Genomic DNA, 13,927 nt, shown 5'->3' on the forward strand with positions numbered 1-13,927 from the left:
TTCGAAATAAATTGTACCTATTTCGAAACAACCAGTATCACAGGACCTACAAAGCAGTTATGGCGTGTTAAGGAAAGTGTGCGGCAGTGTATGTGCTCTGTTTGATGTATTTGACACTTCAGAGCCTTGCTGATAAAGTTACGGCTTTTATTTTAATGTTGTTAATGTTGCTTGGGAGTGTCTTTTCTGTGAGTTTTGCGTCCATGTTTTCAATAGCTAAACTGCAATGTACCACATCTACTGGCTTTATAATTCACGTATCCATTGAGCTGAAGATGACAATACAACTGTGCCGAAACCAGAAACCAGAATATGTATCAACTGTGATGTGGCCAACAAAACTTCGATTTTGGAAGCTTTTAGAAGTTTCCAAGTAAGTATTGACGGATTTTGCGACTTGGGTTCAAAAATAGTTCAAATGGCTCTGAGCACTATGGGACTTAACCTCAGTCCCCTAGAACTTAGAACTACTTAAACCTAACTAACCTAGGGACATCACACACATCCACGCCCGAGGCAGGATTCGAACCTGCGACCGTAGCGGTCGCGCGGTTCCAGACTGTAAATCTACATCTAAATCTACATTTATACTCCGCAAGCCACCCAACGGTGTGTGGCGGAGGGCACTTTACATGCCACTGTCATTACCTCCCTTCTCTGTTCCAGTCGCGTATGGTTCGCGGGAAGAACGACTGTCTGAAAGCCTCCGTGCGCGTTCGAATCTCTCTAATTTTACATTCGTGATCTCCTCGGGATGTATAAGTAGGGGGAAGCAATATATTCGATACGTCATTCAGAAACCCACCCTCTCGAAACCTGGACAGCAAGCTACACCGCGATGCAGAGCGCCTATCTTGCAGAGTCTGCCACTTGAGTTTGCTAAACATCTCCGTAACGCTATCACGGTTACCAAATAACCCTGTGACGAAACGCGCCGCTCTTCTTTGGATCTTCTCTATTAGATTAAATTAGATTAGATTAGATTAGATTAATACTAGTTCCATGGATCATGAATACGATATTTCGTAATGATGTGGAACGAGTCGAATTTTCCAATACATGACATAATTAGGTTAATTTAACAACATACTTAAGTTAATATAACTACTTTATTTTTTTGTGTTTTTTTTAATTTTTTTTATTTTATTTTTTTTATTATTTTTTTCTTAATTTATATCTAAAAATTCCTCTATGGAGTAGAAGGAGTTGTCATTCAGAAATTCTTTTAATTTCTTCTTAAATACTTGTTGGTTATCTGTCAGACTTTTGATACTATTTGGTAAGTGACCAAAGACTTTAGTGCCAGTATAATTCATCCCTTTCTGTGCCAAAGTTAGATTTAATCTTGAATAGTGAAGATCGTCCTTTCTCCTAGTATTGTAGTTATGCACACTGCTATTACTTTTGAATTGGGTTTGGTTGTTAATAACAAATTTCATAAGAGAGTATATATACTGACAAGCTACTGTGAATATCCCTAGATCCTTAAATAAATGTCTGCAGGATGATCTTGGGTGGACTCCAGCTATTATTCTGATTACACGCTTCTGTGCAATAAATACTTTATTCCTCAGTGATGAATTACCCCAAAATATGATGCCATATGAAAGCAATGAGTGAAAATAGGCGTAGTAAGCTAATTTACTAAGATGTTTATCACCAAAATTTGCAATGACCCTTATTGCATAAGTAGCTGAACTAAAACGTTTCAGCAGATCATCAATGTGTTTCTTCCAATTTAATCTCTCATCAATGGACATACCTAAAAATTTGGAATATTCTACCTTAGCTATATGCTTCTGATTAAGGTCTATATTTATTAATGGCGTCATACCATTCACTGTACGGAACTGTATGTACTGTGTCTTATCAAAATTCAGTGAGAGTCCGTTTACAAGGAACCACTTAGTAATTTTCTGAAAGACAGTATTGACAATTTCATCAGTTAATTCTTGTTTCTCAGGTGTGATTACTATACTTGTATCATCAGCAAAGAGAACTATCTTTGCCTCTTCATGAATATAGAATGGCAAGTCATTAATATATAATAAGAACAACAAAGGACCCAAGACTGACCCTTGTGGAACCCCATTCTTGATAGTTCCCCAGTTTGAGGAATGTGCTGATCTTTGCATGTTACGAGAATTACTTATTTCAACTTTCTGCACTCTTCCAGTTAGGTACAAATTAAACCATTTGTGCACTGTCCCACTCATGCCACAATACTTGAGCTTGTCTAGCAGAATTTCATGATTTACACAATCAAAAGCCTTTGAGAGATCACAAAAAATCCCGATGGGAGGTGTTTGGTTATTCAGATCATTCAAAATTTGACTGGTGAAAGCATATATGGCATTTTCTGTTGAAAAACCTTTCTGGAAACCAAACTGACATTTTGTTAGTACTTCATTTTTACAGATATGTGAAGCTACTCTTGAATACATTACTTTCTCAAAAATTTTGGATAAAGCTGTTAGAAGGGAGATTGGACGGTAATTGTTGACATCAGATCTATCCCCCTTTTTATGCAAAGGTATAACAATAGCATATTTCAGTCTATCAGGGAAAATGCCCTGTTCCAGAGAGCTATTACACAGGTGGCTGAGAATCTTACTTATCTGTTGAGAACAAGCTTTTAGTATTTTGCTGGAAATGCCATCAATTCCATGAGAGTTTTTGCTTTTAAGCAAGTTTATTATTTTCCTAATTTCAGAGGGAGAAGTGGGTGAGATTTCAATTGTATCAAATTGCATAGGTATGGCCTCTTCCATTAACAGCCTAGCATCTTCTAATGAACACCTGGAGCCAACTATATCCACAACATTTAGAAAATGATTATTAAAAATATTTTCAACTTCTGACTTTTTGTTCGTAAAGTTTTCATTCAATTTGATGGTAATACTGTCTTTCTCTGCTCTTGGTTGACCTGTTTCTCTTTTAATAATATTCCAAATTGTTTTAATTTTATTATCAGAGTTGCTGATTTCAGACATGATACACATACTCCTGGATTTTTTAATAACTTTTCTTAATATAACACAGTAGTTTTTATAATTTTTGATAGTTTCTGGGTCACTACTCTTTCTTGCTGTCAGATACATTTCCCTTTTCCGGTTACAAGATATTTTTATACACTTAGTAAGCCATGGTTTGTTACAAGGTTTCTTACGAGTATATTTAACTATTTTCTTGGGGAAGCAGTTTTCAAATGTATTTACAAAAATGTCATGAAATAAATTATATTTTAAATTGGCATCAGGTTAACGGTACACCTCATCCCAGTCTAACTGCTGTAGGCTTTCCCTGAAATTTGCAATTGTTAAATCGTTGACTGAACGTACTACTTTGGAGGACTGTTTAGTATTGCTGAATGGAGCTATGTCATATATTGTAACTAGCTGTGCACCATGATCAGAAAGACCATTCTCAACAGGCTGAGCATTTATCTGGTTAAACTTATCTTGGTCTATAAAGAAGTTATCTATCAGTGAGCTGCTATCCTTTACCACCCGAGTAGGAAAATCAATAATGGGTGTCAAATTGAAAGAACCGAGTAATACTTCAAGGTCATTTTTCCTATTACCCTCTTTAAGAGAATCTACATTGAAGTCCCCACAAATAATAATTTGCTTCCCCCTGTCTGACAGATAGCACAACAAGGAGTCCAAATTTTTCAGAAATAGATGAAAATTTCCTGATGGGGACCTATATACAGTTACAATTATAAATGTGCCTTTATTTAATTTAAGCTCACAGACACATGCTTCTATATGTTTCTCTACACAAAACTTTTTTGTTTCTATACTTTTTGCACAATGATAACTTTTGACATATATGGCAACTCCTCCTTTCTCCATATTTTCTCTCATTAGATGTGCAGAGAGCTTATAACCACTTACATTTACCTTATCCATATCAGTAACAATGTGATGCTCAGACAGGCATAGTATATCTATTTCATTCTCAGCTTCTAAATCTTCTAAACAAACCAGAAGCTCATCTACTTTATTCTTTAAACTCCCAATATTTTGATGAAATATACTTACATTATTTTTAATTATACTTTTATGAGAACCTTTCCTTATTCTAAGATTTGCAGTACTCTCCTCTCTGAGTTTCTCATTGTGCTTAGGCCTAGTTCCTATACCAGTGGTCACATGGTGTTCAGAGAGGCAGATTATGTCAACTGGGTTGGGTGACTTTAATTCATCAATGGAATTACCTAGGACTGAGATACAACTTGGTGGAGATAAAATTTCTGGTGATTGGTGAAAATTTATAATTGATAGCTGTGATTGGTGATCCAATGTGCTAGAATTGTGCTGTTTAATTTCTTTCCTAAACTGAAGATTTGTTTCAATCCTGACCTCTCGTAGAACTTGACATCTTTCTGTCTTACCTATCCTAAAAAAGGTGCTGCTCCAACACCTGTAACCACTGGTATTTTACCATTCATGGCAGTGCCTCCCCCCCTTAAATTTCCTGCTATCTCCTCCGTCAAACCGATCTGGTACGGATCCCACACTGATGAGCAATATTCAAGTATAAGTCGAACGAGTGTTTTGTAAGCCACCTCCTTTGTTGATGGACTACATTTTCTAAGGACTCTCCCAATGAATCTCAACCTGGTACCTGCCTTACCAACAATTAATTTTATATGATCATTCCACCTCAAATCGTTCCACACGCACACTCCCAGATATTTTACAGAAGTAACTGCTACCAGTGTTTGTTCCGCTATCATATAATCATGCAATAAAGGATCCTTCTTCCTATGTATTCGCAATACATTACATTTGTCTATGTTAAGGGTCAGTTGCCACTCCCTGCACCAAGTTTCTATCCGCTGCAGATCTTCCTGCATTTCGCTACAATTTTCTAATGCTGCAACTTCTCTGTATACTACAGCATCATCCGCGAAAAACCGCATGGAACTTCCGACACTATCTACTAGGTCATTTATATATATTGTGAAAAGCAATGGTCCCATAACACTCCCCTGTGGCACTCCAGAGGTTACTTTAACGTCTGTAGACGTCTCTCCATTGATAACAACATGCTGTGTTCTGTTTGCTAAAAACTCTTCAATCCAGCAACACAGCTGGTCTGATATTCCGTAGGCTCTTACATTCTTTATCAGGCGACAGTGCGGAACTGTATCGAACGCCTTCCGGAAGTCATGGAAAATAACATCTACCTGGGAGCCTGTATCTAATATTTTCTGGGTCTCATGAACAAATAAAGCGAGTTGGGTCTCACACGATCGCTGTTTCCGGAATCCATGTTGATTCCTACAGAGTAGATTCTGGGTTTCCAAAAACGACATGATACGCGAGCAAAAAACATGTTCTAAAATTCTACAACAGATCGACGCCAGAGAAATAGGTCTATAGTTTTGCGCATCTGCTCGACGACCCTTCTTGAAGACTGGGACTACCTGTGCTCTTTTCCAATCATTTGGAACCTTCCGTTCCTCTAGAGACTTGCGGTACACGGCTGTTAGAAGGGGGGGCAAGTTCTTTCGCGTACTCTGTGTAGAATCGAATCGGTATCCCGTCAGGTCCAGTGGACTTTCCTCTGTTGAGTGATTCCAGTTGCTTTTCTATTCCTTGGACACTTATTTCGATGTCAGCCATTTTTTCGTTTGTGCGAGGATTTAGAGAAGGAACTGCAGTGCGGTCTTCCTCTGTGAAACAGCTTTGGAAAAAAGGTGTTTAGTATTTCAGCTTTACGCGTGTCATCCTCTGTTCTAATGCCATCATCATCCCGGAGTATCTGGATATGCTGTTTCTAGCCACTTACTGATTTAACGTAAGACCAGAACTTCCTAGGATTTTCTGTCAAGTCGGTACATAGAATTTTACTTTCGAATTCACTGAACGCTTCACGCATAGCCCTCCTTACGCTAACTTTGACATCGTTTAGCTTCTGTTTATCTGAGAGGTTTTGGCTGCGTTTACACTTGGAGTGAAGCTCTCTTTGCTTTCGCAGTAGTTTCCTAACTTTGTTGTTGAACCACGGTGGGTTTTTCCCGTCCCTCACAGTTTTACTCGGCACGTACCTGTCTAAAACGTATTTTACGATTGCCTTGAACTTTTTCCATAAACACTCAACATTGTCAGTGTCGGAAGAGAAATTTTCGTTTTGATCTGTTAGATAGTCTGAAATCTGCCTTCTATTACTCTTGGTAAACAGATAAACCTTCCTCCCTTTTTTTATATTCCTATTAACTTCCATATTCAGGGATGCTGCAACGGCTTTATGATCACTGATTCCCTGTTCTGCACTTACAGAGTCGAATAGTTCGGGTCTGTTTGTTATCAGTAGGTCCAAGATGTTATCTCCACGAGTCGGTTCCCTGTTTAATTGCTCGAGGTAATTTTCGGATAGTGCCTAGAACCGCTCGGCCACCCTGGCCGGCTGCGACTTGGGATAGAACAATAATTATAGTGGTGCAACATCACTTTTTCATGTTTACGCTATAGTGTGGTTGTATGTCTTACAAGGATCGGCTCAAACGTACCAGCTGCTTTCGATAACGATCTCCTGTGACTGTTTGCATTAATTTCCGTAGCTTCGAGAAACTTCTTTCTTCCACCGACGTGCCGGTCTTCTACGTCAGAATCACCGTTCTTGACGCGTTGCTAACATTCTCTTCACGTTCATTCACTAATAGGTGCTTTACGATAGGTCTTACCCAGAATTTTATGAACCTCAACCGCAGATTTCTTCGTGTTAAAGCAAAAATTAAAACTTCCCACAAATTACGAGAACTGGGCTCCTAGTTTGACATAATTTTATAGCGCAGACGCAAATCGACTAATATTTTGATAGCTTTATGTTGATAAATACCTAAACTTATTTATGACACTTACGACCTACCACCTTCACAACCATTTGCCGCTACTGATATCTATTGCAAAACGGCGTGAGCAATGTTGTAGATCTAATACATCACGGTGTGCTCCCATCATTAGCATGAGTTGTTACTCCAAACGTCAAGTGAATATGGCACACAAAATATTCTTACCTCCAGACAACTTTTCTGCTGCACGCTGCTTATTTCGCGTAAGGTATATGAAAACGATGATATTTACTAACTTAACTTCGTTCTCTGAACTTTATTAGTGATCCCAAGTAAAATACGCCAAGTAATTTTGCTCTAGTCACTTCATGTAACCCGTACGAAGACTGGGTAGGTCGCTACTTACATAATATACTCTACTGGCCATTAAAATTGCTACACCACGAAGATGACGTGCTACAGACGCGAAATTTAGCCGACAGGAAGAAGATGCTGTGATATGCAAATGATTAGCTTTTCAGAGCATTCACACAAGGTTGGCGCCGATGAAGACACGTACGCGTGCTGACTTGAGGAAAGTTTCCAACCGATTTCTCATAAGCAAAGAGCAGTTGACCGGCGTTACCTTGTGAAACGTTGTTGTGATGCCTCGTGTAAGGAGGAGAAATGCGCACCATCACGTTTACGAATTTGATAAAGGTCGGATTGTAGCCTATCGCGATTGCGGTTTATCGTATCGCGACATTGCTACCAGCGTTGGTCGAGATCCAATGATTATTAGCAGAATATGGACTCGGTGGGTTCAGGAGGGTAACACGGAACGCCGGGCTGGATCCCAACGGCCTCGTATCACTAGCAGCCGAGATGACAGGCATCTTATCCCCATGGCTGTAACGGATCGTGCAGCCACGCCTCGATCCCTGAGTCAACGCATGGGGACGTTTGCAAGAAAACAACCATCTGCACGAACAGTTCAACGACGTTTGCAGCAGCATGGATGATCAGCTCGGAGACGATGGCTGCGGTTACCCTTGACGCTGCATCACAGACAGGAGCGCCTGCGATAGTGTACTGAACGACGAACCTGGGTGTACGAAGGACAAAACGTCATTTTTTCGGATGAATCTAGGTTCTGTTTACAGCATCATGATGGTCGCATCCGTTGTGAACGCACATTGGAAGCATGTATTCATCATCGCCATACTGGCGTATCACCCGGCGTAACCGTATGGGGTGCCATTTCAGATGTGTTACGAACCGTGGCTCTATACTTCATTCGATCCCTGCGAAAACCTACATTTCAGCAGGATAATGCACGACCGTATGTTGCAGGTCCTGTACGAGCCTTTCTGGATACAGAAAATGTTCGACTGGTTCCCTGGCCAGCACATTCTCCACATATTTCGCCAATTGAAAACGTCTGGTCAATGGTGGCCGAGGAACTGGCTCGTCACAATATGCCAGCCACTACTCTTGATGAACTATGGTATCGTGTTGAAGCTGCATGGACAGCTGTACCTGTACACGCCATCCTAGCTCTGTTCGACTCAACGCCCAGGCGTATCAAGGCCGTTATTACAGCCAGAGGTGGTTGTTCTGGGTACTGATTTCTCAGGATCTATGCACCCAAATTGCGTGAAAATGTAATCATATGTCAGTTCTAGTATAATATATTTGATCCAATGAATACCCGTTTGTCATCTGCATTTCTTCTTGGTGTAGCAATTTTAATGGCCAGTAGTGTAGCAACCAGAAGTAGTGAGCACGGGAAAACACTTTATCTGCCAAAAGTAACACTAGCAATGAAGGATTCCATTGAATATCACGTCCACAGCCCTCTGCATAACAGAAATTTTAGTCAGAAAACTGGCCTACTTCAGATTGTTACTGTGGGACTCACGTCCGTAACCGTACACAGGCCGGACAAGGCAGCGGCTGCTGCAGCCCGGCCGCCAGCGACGCCGGGGGCGGAGAGCCGTCCGCCGTCCCTGTCGCTGCCGTCTCCCGGCCCCACCGCCGCCCCCGTGCCGGCCTCACTGCTGCCTGGCGCCGCCTCCGCCCGCACGGGACCCACCGTCAAGTTCCTGTCCAAGCGCCGCTTCCGCCGCCTGCGCGCCAGCAAGAAGTCGTCCGCCGCCGAGGCTCTCGTGTCGTCTCTCGCACTCGTCGAGGGGCAGTCCACCGCCTCCGCAGAAGCTATCAGCGATGACGCGACCAGTGGCGTCCCTGCCACCACATCGTCGCCCACGGTAATTGCAGTTCTCTGTGTTTATTTTCAGCAAGCAAATGCAAAAACTGCAAGACGGGGTAGAGGAAAGTGGTGTTCACTCTGTCTGTAGTCTGTTCCGAATTACTTTAGATTTGATGCTTCGGAAGAAACATGTGGAGGGGCGGGACAGTGTTGCCATTTCCCGCAAAGAGCACACACATGGCCTTACATTTCGGTCATTTTGCTCAAACTCGCTAAATATCCGATGTACAAATATGGAACTGGCATCTACATATACATCTACATCTACATCCATACTCCGCAGGCCACCTGACGGTGTGTGGGGGAGGGTACCTTGAGTACCTCTATCGGTTCTCGCTTCTATTCCAGTCTCGTATTGTTCGTGGAAAGAAGGATTGTCGGTATGCCTCTGTGTGGCTCTAATCTCTCTGATTTCATCCTCATGGTATGTTCGCGAGATATACGTAGGAGGGAGCAATATACTGCTTGACTCCTCGGTGAAGGTATGTTCTCGAAACTTCAACAAAAGCCCGTACCGAGCTATTGAGCGTCTCTCCTGCAGAGTCTTCCACTGGATTTTATCTATCATCTCCGTAACGCTTTCGTGATTACTAAATGATCCTGTAACGAAGCGCGCTGCTCTCCGTTGGATCTTCTATCAACCGTATCTGGTACGGATCCCACACTGGTGAGCAGTATTCAAGCAGTGGGCGAACAAGTGTACTTTAACTTACTTCCTTTGTTTTCGGATTGCATTTCCTTAGGATTCTTCCAATGAATCTCAGTCTGGAATCTGCTTTACCGACGATCAACTTTATACGACCATTCCATTTTAAATCAGTCCTAATGCGCACTCCCAGATAACTTACGGAATTATCTTCTTCCAGTTTCTGACCCGCTATATTGTAGCTAAATGAGAAAGGATCTTTCTTTCTATCATTCGCAGCACATTACACTTGCCTACATTGAGATTCAATTGCCATTCCCTGCACCATGAGTCAATGCGCTGCAGATCCTCCTGCATTTCAGTACAATTTTCCATTGTTACAACCTCTCGATATACTACAGCATCATGCGCAAAAAGCCTCAGTGAACTTCCGATGTTATCGACAAGTATCATTCTCTTCTGGAGAAGATACACTATGTTTTCTATTTAGTTTCATTTCTGACAGCAATTTTGAAGACGACGTGTGTTGGGGTGGGACACTACAAATGTAGTGTGTGGACCTACAAGGTGAGAATGTGGGTCTCGCGGGAGGCGTGCGCGAGATAGTCCCTGCAGTCGCGCTGTCACCTGTGCCCTCTGTGGCTCATGACAGTGGAGGTGCTAAATGTATGATACTGCTAAAGACTGCATATCATTCCTCATTCTTTGAATGCTGTAATTTATGACTGCAATTATATGTCACCTTATTTAAGTCATCTCGTTGTAAGCTAGCCATTTTTGTTACTGTTATTGTGGAATGAAAAAAAAGATGGATAGAGCGTCTGCCATGTAAGCAGGAGATCCCGGGTTCGAGTCCCGGTTGGGGCACACATTTTCACCTGTCCCCGTTGATATATATCAACGCCTGTTAGCAGCTGTAATTATTAATATAATTCTAATTTCGACGTATGAAAAGTTTACGAACATACCCTTCCTGCCGTTCGACATGCGTCATACTTTATTCTTATTGATTTTTAAGTAAACACATTAAGCGAACGAAATGTTTAGATTATATTTTCTACAGCTCCAAACCGTAATTTTTTGGGGCCTTATAGTACAATATAATGTGCTTTAAGTGTGACGCGCGTGGAAACCTCAGTGGTAGCCTGTTTAGTTTAATTGACGGAAACAGAGCGCTAGGTTTATAACTACATTGCTGTTATATTTTTCGATTAGACTTCCCACTTATGAGTAACATGACAAAAAATATTCCTGTTAATTGGGGTTGTGGTATTTGTCTTACCGGTTAGGAAGAAAGAGAACTAGTGACAACAGAATACACTTCCTCATTTTTGCAACAACTATAATGCAAGGAGCGACATGAGTTTCTTTTGTGCGATTAAGACCGAATTTCTGAGATAAACTTCATTCGGACTCAGTTGCTATTAAGGAGGTTTCCTGGGCTCGGAGCCTTACTTTATACTCATGTTCAACAAGCTTTTGTGTAAAAAATATTTTTTGATACAAATGTTTATTAGTAAATGTATTAATAAAAAAGTAAATATCTTAAATACTATGCAAATAATTCGTGGCCAGTAAACTGATGAGCCTTTGCAGCACAAAATGATGTCCAAAATACCTATCCGCGGATTGCGCAACTAAATGGTTCGCACGATTGAGGTGAAGAACACGTTGCTATCAAAATTAAACATATGTACATTACCAGTATGAAATTCTCCACCGGGTGAACCTCGGAAATCAAATTCCTTTAAGTTCATTTCAAAACGGCGGCCACCTGAAAACTTAGGCGCTGTAAATCGACTTATTTTGTTGCCTTTAAATGTATATAAATAATAAACATTATTAAAAATTATTGTTTTTTAGGTTCACGCTAAACTTACAAATGTCTGTTTTATTGAATCCAAAAGGGCACCCAGTTTTACCGAGTACTTTTTTATTAATCGTATGAAGTAGTTAAACAAACTTTATCTTGAGAAATACACATTTAGGGTGTTGAGTTCGATTTTTGTTCACACAAGTTTAAAATTTTGCAACTTACCATTAATCGTTACGTGGGCATACAGTAAACCTCCCTCTCCTTCAAAAACCGTTACTTATGGGTTACTTCGAGAATAGTTACGAGCCAGAGGTCCTGTAGAGAGCTCATTGGCGGCGGAGGGGGGGGGGGGGGGGGGGAATCTCTGTTGTGTTTTCTGATGAAAGCTGGTTCTGTCTCGGGCACAGTGATAGCCACGTGTTGCTTAGAGTGATGTCAGTTCAGGGTTTGCAAACAACCTACCAGGGTGCTACGCACACTGGACCTACACCTGGAGCTATGATCTATGGTGCTATATCGTATGACAGCAAGAGCACTCTCGTGGTTATCAAACGCAACCTGACTGCAAATTTGTACGTCAGTCTGGTGATTCGACTTGCTGTGCTGCCGTTCATGAACAGCATTCCAAGGGGTGTTTTCCAATAGGATAACACACACCCACATACAGCTGTTGTAACCCAACAGGCTCTACAGAGTGTCGACATGTTGTCTTGGCCTGCTCGATCACTAGATCTGTCTCCAGTGGAGCACATATGGAACTTTATCGGACGACACCTCCAACGCCATTCGCAAAGAGCGTTAACCGTCCCGTATTTACGGACCAAGTGCAACAGTCACGGAATTACATTCCACAAACTGACATCCGACACCTTACAATATCTGCTTACACTCAACATTCTGGAAGATAATTAACGTAACAGCATTTCACATCTGCAATGGCCTGTCTCACGCTTTTCATTAACCTGTGAGTTTTCAATCTTACTCAATTACATATATTACCTAGGAAAATATATACCTGAAAGTTCATCACCCTACATTAACTACTTTTTAGTGTTTCGATTTTTTTCAGTCATCTCATTTCTGAAATGAAGTCACCTGCCCAGTGTAACGACCTGTACTAAAGGGAACACCATTGGGATGAGTTAGAACGAAGACTTCGCAACAGACCCCAGCGTCCAACACCATTGCCTTCTCTGGATGGGTTCTTGAGGAAGAATTGGGTGCCGTTCCTTCAGAGACGTTCAGATACATCACTGAAAATTCCCAAGCGGAGTACAAGCTATTATAAAGGCAAATGGCGGACACACCGCACATTAATGTCCAGTAATAGTCTTCCAGATATTTCTGATCAGATAGTGTAAGGGTTGTGTAGAGAGATGTCGGAAGTAACTTTTCCCGCAACATATATTCTACAGCTGGTGGACCGCTGTCACTGCACATATCGAGTCGCTAAATCGTAAACCACACTGTGATTGAAGTTCTGTCTGATTTAGTATTCCGACTGTGACAGTACTTTACAGACCCGCCAAGTTAGCCGAGAGCGCTAACGCGCTGCTTCCTGTGACTCGGGTAGGAGCGCCGGCCGCGGATCGAATCCGACGGGCGGATTAACGACGACGGCCAGTGTGCCGGCCAGCCTGGTTGTGGTTTTTAGGCGGTTTTCCACATCCCCCTAGGTGAATACTGGGCCGGTCTCCACGTCCCGCCTCAGTTACACGACTCGAAGGCGTCTGAGCACTTTCGCACTATTCCGTGGATTACACTAGTCGCAGACAGTTGGGGTACACTAATTCCGTCCCGGGGGGTACGGGGTGGCGGCAGGAAGGGCATCCGGCCACCCCTTACACTAACATTGCCACATCCGATTAACCATACCGACCCTGCGTCTCCGCGGGAAGAAAGGCACAAGCAAAAGAAAGAAAAGACTGTAACAGTAATTTACAGAATATGGTCGTCATCCAAGAAGCCAAACCACGTACAATTTCAAAATTTTCACTCTGCAGCGGAGTGTGCGCTGATATGAAACTTCCTGGCAGAATAAAACTGTGTGCCGGATCGAGACCTTTGCCTTTCGCAGGCAAGTGTTCTACCAACTGAGCTACCCAAGCACGACTCACGCCCCATCCTCACAGCTTTACTTCTGCCAGTACCTCGTCTCCTACCTTCCGAACTTTACAGAAGCTTCTGTTAAGTTCGGAAGGTAGGAGACGAGGTACTGGCAGAAGTAAAGCTGTGAGGACGGGGCGTGAGTCGTGCTTGGATAACTCACTTGGTAGAGCACTTGCCCGCGAAAGGCAAAGGTCCCGAGTTCGAGTTTCGGTCCGGCACACAGTTTTAATCTGCCAGGAAGTTTCAAATCACGTACAATTTGTTGTTCGGTCGGTCTATAAATCGTAGTGTTTGTAGCGT

The 13,927-nt window shown here is 42.1% G+C and overlaps 1 protein-coding gene across 1 annotated transcript in view; it reads left to right on the top strand.

Moving 5' to 3' along the window:
* LOC126474587 (5-hydroxytryptamine receptor-like) overlaps nucleotides 1-13,927 on the top strand; it is a 443,337-nt gene that overhangs the window by 405,724 nt on the left and 23,686 nt on the right. Inside the window, exon 4 of the mRNA XM_050102061.1 lies at nucleotides 8,724-9,054. Coding sequence (XP_049958018.1) covers nucleotides 8,724-9,054 — 331 coding nt within the window. The remainder of the gene's footprint in view (nucleotides 1-8,723; nucleotides 9,055-13,927) is intronic.

The sequence above is a fragment of the Schistocerca serialis genome, chromosome 4, assembly GCF_023864345.2.
Source record: "Schistocerca serialis cubense isolate TAMUIC-IGC-003099 chromosome 4, iqSchSeri2.2, whole genome shotgun sequence".
In the NCBI taxonomy this organism is placed as follows: domain Eukaryota; kingdom Metazoa; phylum Arthropoda; class Insecta; order Orthoptera; family Acrididae; genus Schistocerca; species Schistocerca serialis.